Source organism: Myotis yumanensis, unplaced genomic scaffold (assembly GCF_028538775.1).
Source record: "Myotis yumanensis isolate MYYU_CA2020_CCGP unplaced genomic scaffold, mMyoYum1.0.hap1 SCAF_4, whole genome shotgun sequence".
In the NCBI taxonomy this organism is placed as follows: Eukaryota; Metazoa; Chordata; class Mammalia; order Chiroptera; family Vespertilionidae; genus Myotis; species Myotis yumanensis.
Genome location: NW_027223755.1, coordinates 41,009,003 through 41,028,698, shown reverse-complemented (window position 1 = coordinate 41,028,698; position 19,696 = coordinate 41,009,003). Strand labels below are relative to the sequence as shown.

At 44.7% G+C, this 19,696-nt stretch overlaps 1 protein-coding gene across 4 annotated transcripts in view; it reads right to left on the bottom strand.

Annotated features, from left to right (window-relative positions):
* PDE8B (phosphodiesterase 8B) overlaps window positions 1-19,696 on the bottom strand; it is a 193,837-nt gene that overhangs the window by 70,970 nt on the left and 103,171 nt on the right. For 2 of the 4 annotated variants that reach the window (XM_070412222.1, XM_070412220.1), the window contains exons 2-5: window positions 16,603-16,662; window positions 5,967-6,157; window positions 2,304-2,363; window positions 97-154 (exon numbers count right to left, since the gene is read on the bottom strand). In XM_070412222.1, the coding sequence (XP_070268323.1) occupies window positions 97-154; window positions 2,304-2,363; window positions 5,967-6,157; window positions 16,603-16,662 (369 nt within the window). The remainder of the gene's footprint in view (window positions 1-96; window positions 155-2,303; window positions 2,364-5,966; window positions 6,158-16,602; window positions 16,663-19,696) is intronic. The other 2 variants (XM_070412223.1, XM_070412221.1) reach the window with 1 other exon arrangement.

The following is a 19,696-nucleotide window of genomic DNA, read 5'->3' as shown; positions in this document are numbered from 1 at the left end:
TAGGGTCATGCATGGATGTTGGCCTGTGCGGTGCTGGGAGTTAGGATTAGGAGAAGTGCCTGCACCAGAGGGAGGTGCTGGCCAGCGGCTACGTACCCTGCTGAAGCCTGCGTGCAGAAGAGGGAGGACTGAGGCCTCTTCATGGTTGCCCGATCTGCAGAAAAGCAGAAAAGGTAGTCACTCAACAGATACAAACCAGGGCTCCTCACACCGAAACATGGAGAGAGAGCAATGAGGAGAGCGTGGCGCTGGCTCTCGGAGTGACTTCCTGGCCAGCATGTGCCCACGGGTACACCTGCCTTCAAGGACCCTGACTCCCACACCTGACGTCCAGATGTAAAAAGAACAAAATGGTAGAGAGAAAACTCCAGCCGTGTGCCTGAGAGCATGGCTGCAGGTGCACGCGAGTGGCTGCCCCCCACTTGAGGCTGCCGTTGGAGTTGGAGCAAGTGTACGGGGCAGTCCCACCAAGGGAGGGACAAGTAGGGGCAATGCTCATCCCAGAGACTACTGTCCTCTTTGCCGTCCCCAACCCTTCTAAAAGCACAACTCCCACCCCCCAAGACCTCGCTGGGTCCAACTCTCAACTCCAGGAAGGCAATGGGCATTCTAAGCTGCTGCAGCCAATAGCCAAATGGGCAAGATGTGTCATCAGGAATGCCGAGTTAGAAAGGAAGAAGAGAAAACAAAAAACTGATTACTGCCACTCATTTCATGGGAAGGTTTCCTATTCTGAGTCTACAGTTGGGTCTCAGAACTTCAGTTTGAGTACAAGGTGTGGGTTATCACAAGACATGCAGGGCTGGCGCCATCATGACAGAGAAAAGGTTTCCCTGAGACAGCCAGCAAGTAACAGGGAGAATACACCTTGGAACACAGGGGAGGAGAATGGAATAGAGGGGACTGGGTGGAGGAGCAGAGAGAACACAGGAAAGGAAACCCCAGTGCTTATCTGGGCGTTACTTGGAGCTGAGCCCGCCCTGCGGGGAGGGGCCGCCTTCCCTAGCTCCTTCTCTTGGAACTCGAGGTTCTCCTTGGCGGGCTGATAAATCAGGACAGGCACAAAATGGTCTCTAAAGGTATTAACAATGTTCTAAGTCATATGCTGAGCGGGACAAACTCAGAACTGGGGAAACGCTGTGGGGCCTGGTGCCCAAATGGTGGCCATACCCAGGACCTCAGGGTCCCCACAGATAAAATCGAGCCAAAGGACTGAGCAAGGACGACTGCGCATCTTCGCTCTCCTCCTCCTCGTTCCCCTCAAGGCCCCATCGCCCACGAGCGTGGCGAGTGGTGAGGAACCACTGGGGACAGTTTCTGCACTTCCCTTGCCCCACAGCCCGTCGCAGGTCTCACAGTGAAGACACAGCTCTGAACAAGAGACGCGAGGAGCCCCAGGTCAGTAGAAGTCTTTGGTTAGGCCAAAACTTTGAAGCCAGGACATGGCTCTGGAATGGAGTATTGCAGCTCTCCCCTGCCCCGGGCTGGCCCGGGGGAGGCCTACACTCTCCCGAGTTGCTGGCTTGTCAGCTCCTTCCTTGCGGAATCCGTGCCATTTGCCACATGGGTCCCAGTCCAGAGATCCTGGGCCCCAATTAAGGTTTTATTCTCTCCGAAGCTAATGATGGCCATTACTTGACTATAACATTTGTTACTTGCAAAGATTCCAACCACTGTGGCTTGTACAAACAACTGTTCCCTTCTAGATCTTTCATTCTAAGTGCTGGCCATTTCAGACAAGGAACCCAGCAGAGCCGTTTCTCATTCCACAATCTCGTACCTACGGCTTAATTCCTCTTTCCTGCCTTCCAGCATTGGCACGCACCCTAGTCCTGCTCCTAGCCACAGAACTGCCCCAAAACATAAACTGCACATCCTTTTCTTGCAGTGGATTCAGTGCCTCTTTGTTCTCACGCTACCATTTATTTCCTCTTAAGTGAAAAACAAGCATTCTTTTTTCTCTCCCATCTCTTTTCCTTAAAGAAAAAAAAAAAGATAAGCTGGAATCATGTTCCCTCCAGATCTCCTCCTTCACACATTTTGCATTCATTTCCAGCACAGAATGAAGTAACCATTTTTTCCTGAGATGTGTATGTTGCAGCAGCAATTCGATATGATCGGGAGAAGACCTAAATATTTCCGGAAACTTGCAAAACAAAGAAAGCTCCCAAAGCAAGATGGAAGGTTGCTGCTGTGGGGCCAAGGACATGCCCATTGTTTTTCCAGCTCCGAGACCAGATGACATCAGACAAATGTCTCGGCAAGAACGGGACGCTTTCCAGCAGGGGCGGGAGGTGACTTACGCTTGTGAAACCACCGCGAGGATCACCGTGTGCTCCGCGAGATTCGTGGCCCGGATCGACCTGCAACAAGAAGGTGCCAAGTCAAACCAGGTGACCTCGGCTTCGCTCCATTAAATCCATGTGAAGCCGCTTCACACTGAAGACAGCACATCGAATCTTCCCCTAAAGAACAGCGGTGCTGTGCACCTGAAACTAGCATGATATTGAATGTCAACTGTAACTGAAAAACGCTGTAACAAAGCCCACGTGAGTGCCAGATGTTAGTAAGGGAAACTGGAGGTAGGGGGTATAGAGGAGCTGTAGGAACAGTCTGTACCCTGCACCATTTTCCTGTAAACCTGAAGCTTCTTTAATAAACAGAGTCTATTAAACTAAAAAAACAAGAAACAGAAAAAGTCCATGTGAAAGACAACAAAGAAAGATGTCCTTGTGGATCTTTGTGTTATTAAAAAAAATTATTTTTTAACTCCCAGGCAATTATCCAATAGGTCAGATCTGCCAATTTTCCACTTCAAAAACCGTCAAATCCCACTTAAATTCCATTTTTTCTGACTGAAATTCCACTCTGCAAAAAACAAAACAAAACAAAAAACTGGCAGTCCTACAATTCTCTAGTTATCAGTTTGTACTTGGGGAGGTAATTGGTTTGGATCTTTTTTCTTTTAAAATAGTAGTTAGTTCAGAAAAATGAAAGTACTTGCTGACAGCTAGCTATACAAATGCAGACTAAAATGTATTAAATGGTACACAGAGCCACACCAATTTCCCAGTTGTACCCTTGTTTGTCCTCCAATACTGGGGCTGAGAAATGTTGCAACATGGCAACTGTCACCACCTGCATATAGTTAGTTTATTCCCTAGCAACGTAACGGGATTAAAACATGTACGGATGTAGACTTTAGAGGTCGGAGAGTCTTCTTAGGAAATGTGTTTTGAATGGTACAGCTCAGATTCTGTATCATTCTGGTCAGGGGTCATGAAATGGGTGAACTTTTTTTTTTATCCTCACCCAAGGATATATTTTCCATTGATTTTTTTAGAGAGAATGTGAGGGGGGGGGGGGGGGTAATCAACGAGAGAGAGACACATCAATTGGGTGCCGGGATGGAACCTACAACCTTAACAGAGAACCTACACACCCTTAACCAGAAATTGAACCCGAGACCCTTCGGTCCGAGGGCCAACACTCTAACCACTGAGCCAAACCGACCAGGGCTGGGTGAGCTTTTAATAAAGTGCCACCTACTCAAATCTTGGTATAAATACAAATGCTTGTTCTGACCCATCCCCTTGCTCTGGCCTCTGGTTATTTTAATATGGCTCAAAAGAGAGCCACCACCTCCAAGAACAGAAGCATCAGGGCTGCTCCCGATAATCTGTGAAACCACATGGATTAGTTTTCTTTCTCGCTGCTGGGATTTCAGGTCCTCTCCATGTTAACGTGTCTGCACTACCGCTCTCCCAGGGAGAGCCAGCTCATACTGCTTGATCCTCTTCAACTCCAGAATTTCCTAACCTTTTTCAGAAATGTACCTTCCCCCGCTTCCTATTCCTTGAGGCCTCCCTCTGTGAGGGTAAAAGGCTTGAGAAAATGACCAGCTGCTGTCTTCCTGGAAGTGCGGGCTCCCCGGTGCATAAATAGCTGAATGGCAAATCCCTTTGCAGACAGTGTCTGAACTCCCTGTGAGGCAGGAGGAATAAGTCACCAACAGCCTCCAACGTGAGCACAGGCGACTTCCCACGCAGCACACAGGACAGGCCTGGGGAAGTGAAGCTGCCCGTATTCTCTACCTAGTAGCCCATTGAGTTCTCAGCAGAAATACCAGTTAGCACCTAATGAAAAAAAACTGCACAGTGAGGTGAGCTCTCATCTCAGGAAACACCAAGCACTTCTCACCTTCCTTCAGCCTCTTCCTCCCCAGTGAGGCATCAAGAGTACCTTCTGGGCTACATTCAAAGGGGTGGGGCATAGGCAAGAGGCTCAAACTCTGCTGTGAACATAACCGGACTGGAGCACACACGTGCTTAGCTTCTTTGAGACTGGCTTCCGGTTTGGGGGTTGCTTCCGGCTGCTTCCCTCTTCCCTCTCAGTCCTCCAGAGGAGCTGGTGTGATCAGAGGCACCTGGACCTCTTCCGGGTTGAGAGGACTAAGGGGGAGCCTGGGAACCGACAGGGAAGGGGTCCAAGGAAGTGTGTTAAGATCCAGTCTAGCTCAAAAGCCAGGGATCCTGGACCACAGATGACAATAGAGTGCACATTCGCTGGGAGCATGTCCCCAGCTCATCTTAGGGACCACGTCCTGGCAGTCAGGCAGTCAGGAATCGGGGCGCCCTCAACGTGAAGTGACAGTGGGAAGCACACCAGCAGGCGTGCACCGGCTTCTGCACTGCACAGACTCCCATTGCTTTTCTGTGCTGCCAAGACAGACGTACACTTGTTAGGAAACAGAACTCCATGTCTTTATATTCCAGGAAGACTGTAATGCTATTCTGCTAAAATGGGTCTTTGCCTGAATTAAAAGAATTCTTCCTATTAATTCCTTCTTTTTACACCAGAAGCTCATCTTAAATCAATCTATGTATGCACAAAGGACTGTTGTATCTACCACAAAATCAGTCAAGACAAGGGAAAGAAGACATACTTAATTACCAAGGACCCAATTCTATCCTGAAAATCATTTAAAAAGGAGAAATGCTCCTAATCACTAAAAATATCCTCCAAATATTGTATGAGACATTTTATTTATTAATAGGCAAATATTCCTATGCAGGAAGATAAAATTACTTGAGACCAATAAGACATTTTAAAATAGGTTCCTTAAGAAAAATTCTTTGGGAAACGGAAAACTGTCAGAGACTAGCAAAGCGATGCCTGTGATGAGAAGCTTCCCCTCATTTCTCGGCAGGGTACCCATGGCTCTAAGAAGCCATGCCCCTACCTTTCACGCCATTTACTATTTTCAAGAAAATTCCAGCTCCATATGTAACTGGAGTCCGCCCTGGCCTAGCATTTAATTAGTGACCTTTTCCTGTCTCGCTTCAAAGCATTCCACTTCTGCTAAAGGGATCGGTTCATCCAGCGCGAACTCTGAGGGCTGCGTTTATTTATGATCAGGCATGCGTTTCCTCCCCAGAGCAAGCGTTTCTGTAAACAAGTGGGGGTGTGGGTCCCTGGAAGATTTTCTCCAGCTGCAAAGTGGCTGCCTTCGCCCTGTGACTGCTGTAGGATCCACCCATCTGTGTCAGGCAGGGAAAAATGTATATTTCACACATTTCTGATGCTCATTTTGGTGCAGAATAATTAAGATTAAAGTATCTGGTTTACATCCAAACCATATCTGTATAATAAGAACTGTGTGAATTTTAATGTGATTTTTTTTGTGTGAAACATGAGCAAAAACTCAGGGGGGGAAATCCTGCAGTTTTCAGTAGCAACCAGCTCACACCTCTAAATACATCGGAACTCAAGTGCAAAAAAGAAAAGAAAAGGTGTGATAAATCTATAGGCAGAGCGACAGCTTTTATCACAGAAAGCTGAATATACTGCTTAGGAACATCAACACATATTTTAGAAATATATGAGATGGAACTAAAGACACCTCCAAATGAACTCATTTCAGGCTAAGTGGACATCGACTAAGCATATGAGATTAAGGAAGGTACCTGCACACAGCCTCCGCATCAAAGTGCCGAGCCTGTCTGTGATCAATCACAATAATTTCATGATGTTTATCCAGGAAGCATTCAAGGGCTGACTCTGGCGTCCGGGCGATATTGCATCTGTAACCGGCTCTGTCACAGGCCCACCAGAATCCATCACTCTGACTGTCCTCCTTGGCAAAGATCAGCAAAACCTGGAACACACAGATAAGAGCACCTTAACAGCAGTCATCATCCTTAGAGACGGCATTAAAAACAGGCCCCTGGAGGGAAGCTGTGTGGGTTCAAATCCCAGCTCCTCCAACAGCTTCCAGTGTGTCTTTGAACAAGCATTTCCTCTCTGGGGCCCACCATTTCTCCTCTGTCAGGTGTGAGAACAGCAGGGCCACCCAGGCCTGTTGTGAGACTTGAATGAGCACAGAATAGGTGCTCAATCACGCTGGTGGTTACTTACTTTTAATTTCCCAAGAGGCTTTGTCTTTAAACAGATCAAGTAGTGAAATTATTAACAGGATAATTAGCACAGGTTAGACCCTGGCTCACATCTACACCTCTTTGGCTCTGGTGCAGGTGGTGTTTGCCTCATGGTACCTGGAGGCCACCTCTCTGAACTTGGGACTTAAATCCATATAAAGATACAAGAAAGGAAAGGGACTCAAAACCATGAAAGTGATGGAGGTGATGGAGCCAAATTGGGCGCAGTCCCACCAATGAAAAGAAGGTGGCAGTACTGCACACCATGTTCCCCCCTCCCCAGGCTCCCGGACCCAGATTCTCCTGCTGCCTGCCAGAAGCCAGAGACAGCCTTGGCATCACCTGAACATGTTCACTTGTTTATTTGCTTACAGTCTACCTTCTCCACTAGAATTGAGCTTCGGGTCAGCAAAGACCTACCTAATCTCCTTCCCTGCTGTACCCCCGTGCCGGCAATGGGCTGGCACTTACTACTAGCTACTCAGTAAATATTTGATGCATGAAAGGATAACTACTTGTAGGGGTTTCTGCAAAATGCAAGAGGCATTTACTATTAGTAGGAATAAGACTACATCACAACAACAGGTCCAATTAAAACAACCACATATAGTGCCATTTGCCAACCACACCCAAGGACAGATGAAGTTAAGAGACTAAATCTCATTTTGGTACAACAGCATTAAACTGATGAATGTTCTATTGAGATACACCCCTAAGACCTAAATGTCCAGCCTTTAAAACCCCTCAAAACGAAGGCCGGGCCCTGGCCGGAGTAGTTAAGTTGGTTGGGCATAGTCCCATGCACCAAAAGGTTGCTGGTTTGATTCCTGGTCAGGGCACATGCCCAGGTTGCAGGTTCGACTCCTGGTAGGGGGCATGCAGGAGGCAGCTGATTAAGGTTCTGCTCTCACATTTGTGATTCTCTTTCTTTCTCCCTATCCCCGCCGCCCTTCTCTCTAAAAATCAATAATAAATAAATAAAAGATCCTAGTGTGTGCTCTTGCTCCCCTGGAACATGCCCACCCCTTCCCTTCCCTCTCCCCTTCCTCCACAGCCATGCATCTCCTAAACTCTAAGGGATTCCACCAGACTTGCAACCAGGGCAGCAGCAGTTCATCCAGGGCAACTTCCAGACCTTTCCCCAAGATTCCCTTTTCTCTGACTTCTTAGTGAGCCAAAGCTGCCCAGCCCAGGCTCATTTCCCCACCTAGTCCCTCTCTTGTTATCCTAGGCTCTTCCTTGTTTCACTGTCCCCAGCTTTAATAAACATCCTCTAAAATACAAAAAAAGAAAAGAAAAACATAATAACCTCATGATATGGCACTTATTATTCTTCAGTATCCACTTCTGGCTTAAACAATGAGGAACAGAAGGGTAGTTTCTTAACTTGAAGACCCTTTAAGGCAATAGCCAATATCATTCTTTATGATGAAATATTGAGTATGTTTCATTTAAAATCAGAAAAAGAAATACTGTCCTACGATTACAACTATATCTTAAACATGTTTTGTTAATTGAAAATTGGCAATATATAAAAAACAGAAACAATAGTATAATAAATCTCTTGTACCCATCACCCAGCTTCAGCGACAATCAGCTCCTGCCTGGCCTGTCTGGTTGTATCTCTGCCCGACCCACTTTCCCAACTCTCGTTTTACTTTGCAAATCTCGCACATCCTATCATTTCATCCATATGCATCTGTTGAACACAAAGACTCTTTTCAAAAACAAAAAAGAAAAAAACTGAGAGCTCACGAACATGGACAACGGTGTGGTGATTGCAGGGGGTGGGTGGAGGTGGAAGAGGGCATAGAGGGTGATGAAAAAACATATAATTAAAATTTTAAAAACCCACAATACCATTTCATACCTAAACCTCTCCAATAATTCCTTACCATCATTAAATACCTGACTGTATCATCAATGTCATTAGTTTTACACTGAATCACTTCCTGTTTTCTCAAAGCCATGTTCCAGAAAAATACTTTTCAGCATGATTTTGACATTTCCTTCTTAGCATGTGGCTTGAAATCACAAGGCAGCCACACTTACTAAGGGCCCTCTCTAGGCAAGGGTAGTCCCTCCTCAGTCCAAGGTGTTCCTGAAAACCTTCGGCCACTGAGCTACTTCTAGGAAGAAGGGGGAGGTGACTCTTCCAAGAGAAGTGAAGGGCACAGCCTTGTGGATTTTGATAGTGAAAAGAAACCCTTCACATTAAGTTATTACCAAGGGAGCTGCACTGAACAACACCGGGTAGAATAAATTGCTTCGTGCAAAAAGTCAATAGCCCTTTACTTGTGGAGCTGTGCTATTAACATGAGAAACTCGATATGCAGAGCCTAAAAGTCAGAAATGGTGACAAAACTTCGTGTCTCTCAGTGGTCTGGCTGATTTATGGATTACTAAGCAAGAAACCCAGTACTTTATGCTTCCTTTATACCACTGTGCCTCAGTATTTAATCCAATAAGAACACAACTGCATTCCCATGTTGGGCATCATTACAGGTATTAAAATCACATGTCTCATGTGTCCTTAAAGAACTGGATAGTTCCACTTTCAGAACAATAATGTCATCATTCAGCGAATATTTCCCGAGTGCCTACTCTGTGTCAGACACTGTTTTTAATTGCTTAGAGTACACACATGAATGAAATAAAGACCCCTTTCGGTGTAGTGGTGGAGGGACAAGCAATAAACAATAGGCACAATAAGTAAGCAAATGGTATGGATTATTGAAAGTGATAAGCAGTGTGTAAAATCTGTGGAGCAGGGTGAGGGGTCAAGAGTGGCTTGTTGGTGGGAATGCAGACTGGTGCAGCCACTGTGGAGAACAGTATGGAGTTTCCTCAAAAAGACTAAAATGGAACTCCCATTTGACCCAGTGGTCCCACTTCTAGGAATATATCCCAAGAAACCAGAAACACCAATCGGAAAGGATATGTGCACCCATATGTTCACAGCAGCACAATTCACCATAGCTAAGATCTGGAAACAGCCTAAGTGCCCATCAGCAGATGAGTGGATTAAAAAACTGTGGTACATCTACACAATGGAATACTACACTGCTGTAAAAAAGAAGGAATTCTTACCATTTGCAACAGCATGGATGGAACTGGAGAGCATTATACTAAGCGAAATAAGCCAATCAGAGAAAGATAAATACCACATGATCTCACTCATTTGTGGAATATAATGAACAACATAAACTGATGAACAAAAACAGATCCAGAGACAGAGAAGCATCAATCAGACCATCAAACCTCAGAGGGAAGGTAGAGGAGGGTGGGGGCAAGCGGGAGAGATCAACCAAAGGTCTGTATGCATGCATATAAGCCTAACCAATGGACACAGACACCAGGAGGGTGAGGGCATGAGTGTGGGGAGGGGGGGCAATGGGGTGATAAGGACACACATGTAATACCTTAATCAATAAAGAAAAAAAATTAAAAAAAAAAAAGAGTGGCTTGTTGCTGGCAGGATTAGTAGGTAGTTAGGGCAGGTTTCACTAAGAAAGCAACAGAGAAGCAAATGCCTGAAGGAAATAGAAAAGTAAACCAAGTTGATGTCGGAAGGAAAGCATTCCAAGCTGAGGGAACAGTTCCATGGGCCCAACAGTGGGAAGTGCGCCTGCTGTGCTCAGGGAACTGCAGGGAACCAGCACGACAGAGGGGCGGGTGCGAGGCTGGAGGGTGGGAAAGAGTCAAGTTCACAGCCCAGGGCTAGATCCTGGTAAGGCCTTATGGGCCATTTTTGGAACTTAATCTGGATTTCACATGGAAACTTACAAGACTGATTGAAAGTGGGGAGTTGCATTTTTCATGCCTTGTTGTTTTCTGTATTTCTGATGCTTTGATGTCTAGAGCCTGGCTGACCCTGGCCAGCTAGGAATGCACTTTCCATGCGCAAACCAATCAGAGCCCATACCCACCACCTCTTTTACCCTAACACTGCACCATGATGACTCCAGGACCAGGTACCAGACAGCCAGGGGCCACCCTTAGGCCCCAGACGGCCCTGAAATGACTCAAACTAGCCAAACCTGCTTACCCTGCTTCACCATTCCTTCCCACAGAAACCACAATAAAGGCTCTTGCCTGCATTTCCCCCTCGCGCTCTCCGCCTCCTGACCGCCTCCTGACCAACCCTGCCTCTTGCCGCTGTGGTCCTGCTTGCTGTGGTGTGCCCCCTCCGCCTGGCAACCGTGACTTTTCAATAATTCAACTCCTGCGCAAAATGAAAATCTGTTCTATGCCTTAGTGAACGACAAACTCCCAAGTTCGGATCAGCTTCCAACATTTTACCCTCTGTATTTCTAATGTCATAAAATATCCCACGCTCCTTTAATGAATGTGCAGTTTTTTGCTGGCATCACTTCCTGTGACATTTCATCCTTTTGGTCACAACCATTGTCTTTATTTCAGTAAACTTACTTTGACTAACTTCCTCCAGCGAGCTGTCTAGAATCTCTCAAAGGCAGCAGTATCAACATGGCCACACGGGGCGATGTCTCCTCTAATCCCATTTACATTCAATTCAGAAATTCACTTCTGCCATGATCATTTTTCATTTCTTTGCTGCACTTTCCTGTTTGTTGGCTAATTCCCACTTTCAATGATCTATTTCTGTGCAATGCCGTGGGTATGGTCATGGAGACATGGTGGCAACAATGCACATCTGCTGTCTGTGCTTGAACTGAGTTAGCAGCTGGGCAGCGACCAATCACAGAGATGCTGAAGGAAGTGATGTGATTGGTCACTGATCACACTGCACATCTGTTATTTACAGGTCTGTGGGGATGGAAGAGCTAGCAGCAAAGTCCCTACTTATGCAGTTATTTCCAGTTACAACACCATGTCCCACAATTTGAAGCATGCTATTGGGGGTCTGGTGTTATTAAACTCTGAAATACGTGCACATTGGAACTGTGCAAAGCCAAGTGCTGCCTGTCCTTCCTTTAAAATCTAACCACCACAACCTCAAACTGCCATGCAGGGCCTTCCTCTATCTCCAGGGAGAACTCTACCTAAACTGTCTTGAAACCATCTTCCAGCCCAAGCTGGAATGATAAAGTAAGGGCAAGGCCAAGAGCATGAAGGACAGGGCTCTGGTGTGAGAGGCTGCAGACGGCAGGAGACTTGGGGGCTCCCAGGGGCAATAACCGGAACAGGGGCCATGACTCTCAGGAGTTCTCCAGCAGGGACTCCTGGGGTGCTCCATGAACCCCGATTCAACAGATGAGGACAGTGACGTCCCAAAGCAAAGCAGAGGCAAAGAAGGCTGGACCCATGTGCCCCAGCTCCTCCTCTGCAAGCTTTTCATGACGCCCCCTGATGTCCTCTGGTTTTGCTAGGAATCCTTGTACCATCCCTTTGACAAGTTTAAGCCACGTGATGAAAAATATTGTTCCGAGGATAGCAGTCATCTATCTTTGATAGCTAAGTTAGGATGAAACTTTCCTCTGGTGAAGGCTAATTAGGAAAAGGGTGGAGACAAAACTAACTTTCCCTTAACCTAAAGATGATGCTATAAATGCTCATTATCATCAGTGTCCTTTAAATAAAAGTGTGTCTACACATCTCCAAATGGATCACAAATATCAACTATTAAACACCCAATTTTCAGAATATTTGGTTGGGCTATAAGCAAAACTGGGTAACAAGGAGTTTCTAGAATAGACCACATGTATGGATCCTGTATGTTGTATCCACATAATACTAAAGAATTATCAATTTGATCAGATAAGGGGTCAATTCAGTGGAGGGCTAAAAATGTCTTGGGAGCTTTCCTTCAGTGTCCCTAGGAAAGTGATGCTAATAACAGGTAAAGGTTGAGAATTTTCGAAGGGCCAGCCATTATACTTAAAGTGCTTGAAATGTCTTATGCAATAACGCTTTCAGACATTCTTTGGAAGCAGGCATTATCTCCATTTTATAGATATGGAAACAGAGGCTTGAAATGGTTAAGAGATTCTCCCACAGCCACACAGCTAGCAAGATTTGAACAGAGGTCGGCCTGACCCCAGAGCTGTTTGTAATCATGTTAAGTAACCTCCTCTGGACAGTTTTATTTTTACCCCTAAAATATAGGACCCAAATTCTTACCGACTCTGTGGCTCCCCCAGACTGGCTGGTTAGGTAGAGGACAGTTGGTAGCAGCAGTGAGGACAGACAGGAGGGGAAACAGTGACCCCAGCAAGTCATTGAGCCTCAGTGTCTCCATGACTCGGTCCTATCACTTAGTATGTGAAGAACAGACCCTCATGAGGCCACATGATCTCTGACATATAAAATCTCCACTATGAAACAGTTCAGAAAATTCCATGTCCACACAGATGGAAAAATGAGTTTTAAAGGGAAGCGCTGCCTTGCTAGGAAAAAGCTGAGGTCACAGCTGCCAGGCTCCATTTCCAGTGCAGTTGGAAAGGCCAGTGTGAGGGGAGGGGGACAGCACTCTAAGCAGAAACACATCGATTCTACACCCTGGGGGAGTAACTGTGCCTCAGGCGTTGATGAAGGAAAGGCCACTTGATTTTCAGATGTTATCATGTTGATGTGAATCTAGTGCCTCATAATATTTCCCCTATTTTTTATCTTCTTGCCAAGAGTGGAAAATATGACTTGTACTGTGAGTCACCACCACTCACCAGGAGAGACATACTCTACAGCCCCTACTGCGCTTCTCCCTAACACTTCCACGTTCCCCTCCTGACATCACTCCGCTCCGGCAGCTCCCTTGGGGTGTACAGAGCCCGGGTTACATGTCCTCATGTGGGAGCAAATTTCCCCTGGTGAACTCAGAAGCACATCCTAAAATGTTCTTATCATACAAGTTCCTCCCAAGCCCTAAGGGCTCTGGTTGATGTAGCTAATTAACATTTTTGACATGCCAGTGAAGTAACAGAATATTTTTCTCCAAGAAAGCAAAAACAAAAACAAAAATGAAGGCACTAGAACAAAGTATGATTCTTTTTTAAGATGGTTGCAATGTCAGCAGTAGGAGCACACACACACAAAAACACCACTAGATATCATTACCCCTAGAATTAGAATGTAACAAAAATCAATAAAAACATATCCTCAGGTGAGAATTTAAAAATCAGTAATAAAGGCATCAAAGCAATTTAATGGAGTAAGGATTGTATAGTCTTTTCAACAAGGAGAGCTGGAACAACTGGACATCAATATGGGAAAAGAAATGAGCCTTGACCTGCATATCACACCATGCACGAAAACGAACTTGAGATAGAATATAGATCTAAAATTAAAACATTTCTAGAAGAAAAATTATCTTCTCAACCTGGGAATAGGTAAAGATTTTTAGAACACAGAAAGCAATGACCATAAAAGAAGTGCTGAATTAGACTATGTCAAAATTAAGAATTTTGCTCTAAAACCAGACTTATGAATATGAATAGAAAAACCATGGATTATAAGAAAATATTCTCAAAATCTGACAAAGGACTTGTAATAAGAATATATTAAAAAACTCCCACAACTCAATTACTTTAAAAAAGTCAACCTAATTAAAAATAGGCAAAAGATCTAATCAAACATTCACAAAAGAAGATAAAGAAATGGCTAATATCCAAACAAAAAAGTGTTCAACCTTATTAGTGATGAAGAAATGAAAATTTAACAATGAGAGAGTATTACCCACAGATCAGCTAAAATTAAGAGACCGAAACATCAAATACAACTAAGAATTTGGAGTAACCAGAACTCTCGTATTGCTTGTAGGAGTGTAAAATGGTACAGCCACTTTGAGAAAAGATCTGGAAGTACCTTATCTTATAAAGGTAAGCACACCATTATTTTATTTTGGAGGTTTTTCACAAGATAATTAGGCAACTAAAATAAGATAAAAGAGGCAGTCAGACTAGAAGAAATAATGACAGATTTTGTATATAGAAAATCCTAAGAAATCTACAAAAAACTGTAAGAGCTAATAAGAGTTCAGCAAGGTTGCAGAATACAACATCAACATACAAAAAGAAAACGTACTTCTATACCGTAGCAATGAACAAACCACTCCCCCAATGAAATTAAGAAATACATCTATATTAATGGATTGAAAGACAAAATTGTTAACATTGTAATAATCCCAAAATTGATGTACAGATTTACAGCAATCACGATCAAAATTCCAACTGGTCCCCTCCACCCCAAAATTAACAAACTGGTCCTTAAATTCATATGAATATGCAAAGCCAAAACAATCTTAAAAAGTAAGGAGAAAGTTTGGGGACTCACATTTCAAAGCTATAGTAATAAAGACAGTGTCCAGAAATGAACCCTCATAATTATGGTCAGTTGAATTTTGACAAAGGTGCTAAGACAATTCAACAGGAAAAGAATATTATCCCATAGACGCTGCTGGGACAACTACTAGATATCCACATGCAAAAGAATAAAGCCCTACCTCACACCAAATACAAAAACTAACTCAAAATGGATCAGAGAACTAAAACTATAAAACTCTTAGGAAAAAACAAAGGAGTAAATCAGTGACCTTAGATTAGACCATCTATTCTTATATATGACAGCAAAACAATGTTAAATAAAAATTCCAGAATGATGCCTACAGCCTATTAGCTTTCAAATAAAGCTAAGAATATTCAAAAAATATTATGAATGCATACATGTGTAGAATACATATACAAATACCTATCATAATCAACCTCCAAATAGAGGTTACTCTTAGGGAGGCAAAAGGATAAATAAGGGCTTAAACAGTGCCTGTAGTCCCTTGTTTCTGAAAAATTTTCAGACAAATGGGGTGGTATACTGTTAGTATTTGAAAGAAGTGCATATGAGGATATACATGTAAACTTTATGAATATTTGAAATACTTTACAATTTGACAAATTACATCTTTAAAAAAATGAGACTTCCTTATCATGAGCATTCATTGCCAACAAGCACAGGGCAAAAATGTAAGAAAATTAAACGAACAGATCTAGAAAACTATACTAATCCCAAGAAATATTCTGGAAGTTGTTTTGGGAATAAATACTGTTATTAGATCCCTTGTCATTGCCTTTATTCAAAATGGACTACAAAGTACGTGCACCCAGAATGATTACTGGAATTTTCCACTTGTTTGTATTCTATACAGACAGTTGTAGCTTCTGTTTATTTTAGTAAATTTCTCTCTCTTTGCTCCTAATTTTGTTTTCATCAAATTTTCCCAAGCTTAAATCTCTTCCTTTTGTGTTTTTTTTCCCTTTCCCAAGATTTGCATTTCCTTTTCCAAGCAATGGTAAAACATTATTTTCTTTTCCATTTGTTCATAAATCAAACAATACATTTCCTTGGTTGGTTTTTCACTTTCATTTACATGCTGGTTGATGTGCTGCATCTTCACTTGTCCCAAGTGCAGGACAAGCTTCCCGGTGCTAACAAGCTACAGTGTTTGTGAGGAGGAGGTTCCCATATTTAGGCCTACCAGGATGATGGGTTTAGCAATTACCTAAAAGGGTCTCTGAAGGGGCCATGGGGAGCTGGAGGGAGGGCACAGTTGCTGTTCCCTTGGTGTTAGAGCCCAGAAGGCTGCATGGCTCTAGTCACATGGGACAAGAAAGGGGAGCCTTTTGTCATTTTCTCTTCCCAGCCAACAACAACAGTTATCTTTTACTGAGCACCTTCCATGGCCAGGCAGTCTTCTAGGTTGCTATTCCATTTAACTCATAATTCCCTATGGGAGAGGCATTATCTCCACTTTCCACACAGGGCCCTGGGTAGAGAAATGGAGCAATATATGCAAGGTCCCCCAGCTGGTTAAAGGCAGGATTCACACTCAGCTGTGGCTCAGGGCAGAGCCCCGCCCTCCAGCATGCACACCCCTTCCCTTTCCGACTGCAGCAGGATTGGGGCAGACTACTTTCGTGGTGGAAGAGTTGTTCTCCTTCATAGTCCATCATGCAATTAGATTTAGACTCAAAATGGGGCAATTTTTAAGACTGCAAAAAAAAACCCAATTTGATTTTTCTAGTATGACTTTAATAAAAGCAAGCAAGACCCATATACACACACTGTGTATTATGTACAGGCATGTATGTAGAGGCAAGGATGGCTATCTACCGTAGTACCAGAAGGGCTGCTCAGACGCTGCTCATGTAACCATGTGCTCCGGGAACGAAGCCCCTACTGCGTAATGGAGGCGTACCTGGATAGGATCCTGCGTCAGTCTCATGGGCCCAATGCGTACCTCCGCAGAAGACACCTGCTAAATAAAGGACAGCGCATGAGATGTCTCACGTCTGAAACGACAAGAAATGACAAATTCTTTCTTACACAGGATAGTACATATGCCACTTCGCAGATGCTAAACAGAAAGATCCACCGTATTGATCTGGAGACAGTTTTTAAAACACCATATCCGCACAATCCTGGTTTTGTAAAAGGATACATACCTCTATATGCACTAATAATGTCTGGGAGGCTATATCCCCAAATGCTAAATGGTGGGATTTCAGGTTATTTTTACTTTAAATGCATGGATTTTTACAACAAGCTTGCACTGTTTTATGGGAGGAAACACCTGAATTCAGTAACTACTTACAGGGCACCTACCATGTGCTGGGCATCATGCGAGGCTGTTATTCTGAAAATTCAGAAGACTAAAAATTTCTCTCAAGTGTGGAAGCTAAAGCATTTCTATAGCTTAAGAGGTGTTCCTATATTTAGGTCTACTTTTCTTACCTTCATGCTTTAGTGTGAGGAATAAACAGCTTACTCTTGCCCGTGCTTACTAGGAATAGATCACGCATGTCAACTGTATCTCCTCAAAGAAACGCCCGGCATGACAAGTCCCCACGGCTCAGGCACGAGCTCAGTGGCTCACCGGCCAATGCTGTCTGACTGCCTTTGGCTGCAACGCAAAGCCCACGTGTGCATTTCTAATCACTGTGCCTGGATTTCTAAAGATGACTTGTCGTTAGACAACTGGATTGAAGGTCTTGGCCTCCCCTCCACGGATCCAGTTTTGTTTTTCTCTAAGAGGCTGCAGTCACTATTTGGAAGCTCATCCACACTCAACACACTTCGGTGGCCCCTGTCAGTCCGATGGGACACCTTCAGCAACTCACAGGACCACAGACATCGCAATGACCCAAGGGCCAGAGGTCCATTTATCTTTATCAGTTAAAACACAAACAGGAAAACCGACACTTTATACTTTTGAAAACTAAAAATTGTACCTTTCTCCTTTCTTCCCCTTCCCCCATGCTTAACTCCTGATGGCATGAATTTTCTCCAAAACATCACCACCAGCTGCTGACATTCTTTTCATTCGGTAAGGGTGATTCCCCTCCCACCGCCGGCATCATCTGTGCAGAAAAGGCACTGGGGACTGTGGCCTTTCAACAAACAGCCAGCAGAAAACTCTGAGCGCTCTGATGACATTCATCCAAGGCTCCTGGCCTCTGTGATGGGTTCTCAGGAGGGCAAAGCTTCGCTCCCCTGCTCTCTTGGCAAGGCGCCTCCAGACAGTGGGTCCTTCCAGCAGGCCTGGTGCAACCAAAGCCAGCTCGGGGCCTCGCGGCCTTAAGCGCCCCTTGACCTCTGAGAAGTCCAGTGTGTCACCACTGTCTGTGGGTAAAAGTGTCACACTCAAGTTGAGCGCATCACTCTTTTTTTTAAAAAAAATTATATTTCTTTTTTCTTTTCTTTTTTTATTGATTTTTTACAGAGAGGAAGGGAGAGGAATAGAGAGTCAGAAACATCGATGAGAGAGAAACATCGATCACATGCCTCCTGCACACCCCCTACTGGGGACGTGCCTGCAACTAAGGTACATCCCATTGACCAGAATCAAACCCAGGACACTTCAGTCCGCAGGACACTTCTATCCACTGAGCCAAACTGGTTAGGCGAGCGCATCACTCTTAATGCGCCTTTTCTCTAAGCAAAGCAATGTCCTGCAAGGTGTCTGTGCCAATACCAGCAGCCAGTGTACATGGACAGCCCAAGAGCAATTCCACGACAGAGACCATCACCAGGCCTCCTGCGTCACTGGGACTCCGGCCCCACCCAGCTCCACTCTTAAAAGCAATTTTATTGTCAAAACCAGACATGCTCTTTCGAAAGCAGCACAACTGCCAGAGTTTTATTAAGCTGAAAAGTTAATGATTAAGAAGGGAAGCCAATCTGGTGCTGTAAGGTAGATTTGATTGATAATCTGAGATACCCTTTCCTTTCCCTGTGATCTCTCTCAGGTTCACTTCCATCTCCCACACAGAAGCCATGACCCAACACCACCACCTGTTAATGGTTTCTCCAGAAAAATGCTCAGAAAGGGGTTATCCAGGGGCAGAAAATAAACACATGATATAAGAAATCAATGAAAGCTTTGAAGGAATAAAGTAAAAAGTGAGTCTCTTTAGAAGGCTGGGACTGGGAGAAAGGCAACGACTGTTGAAAAAATAATTATAATTCACACCCAACCAATGCAGTCCAGTATACTTCGTCAGAAACAAATACGGGCATGAATAGTTACACCCACCATTTTAAACACCTCATGACTGTGTGACCCCTCCCTCAGCCCCCTTCTGTCCCAGCAGTGTGCTAGGCACTTTTACTGGAGTAATCTCAGTAGGAGACCAGCAATGGCCACGGGCGTGACAACATGGAGTTTGAAAGGCAGCACTCAGTCTAGAAGATACTGTTTTCCGACCAAAAGACAGAAAAGACCCACTTTCTCCACAGCCAGGATGGAAACCTCTGCCTGACCCAGCTCAGCAGGAAGCTGCCACCTGAGGCAGAGCCCAGCAGAGGAACCACAAGGCTCACGGACCCTCTCTCAGACCCCTGTCTCTCCCATCTCTGCTCATCTCCTTCCTCCCAGCCACTCACACCTCCACTGCCAGCTTGGGGACCTCAGTTTACCAGCTTCCCTAGTCCTGACCCACACTTTGCTTCCTGTCTCTTGGCTTGCCTTTTCCCTCCTAGTCTGTGCTCCCAGTCATCTGACCTTGGCTTCCGTGCCCAAGGGAGGGCAACTCCCCCACAGAACCCAGAACCACTCCTCCCTGGCTCTGAGGGCTGGAGGAAAGTCGGCAGCAGGTATATTCACAGACAGCAGTTGGCAGAAGTCTGTTCCTGACACAGGCGTCTTACTGCCCTGCATTTCACCAATTTGTAAGGGCCAATTATGAACAGAAACAGGAGGCCATTTACTGATGTCTGTGTAGCCACGCCAAGATTCGCTACTTCAAAGAGTGAACTTTGAGCAACTGCAGATGCACACATCCTCAATTAGT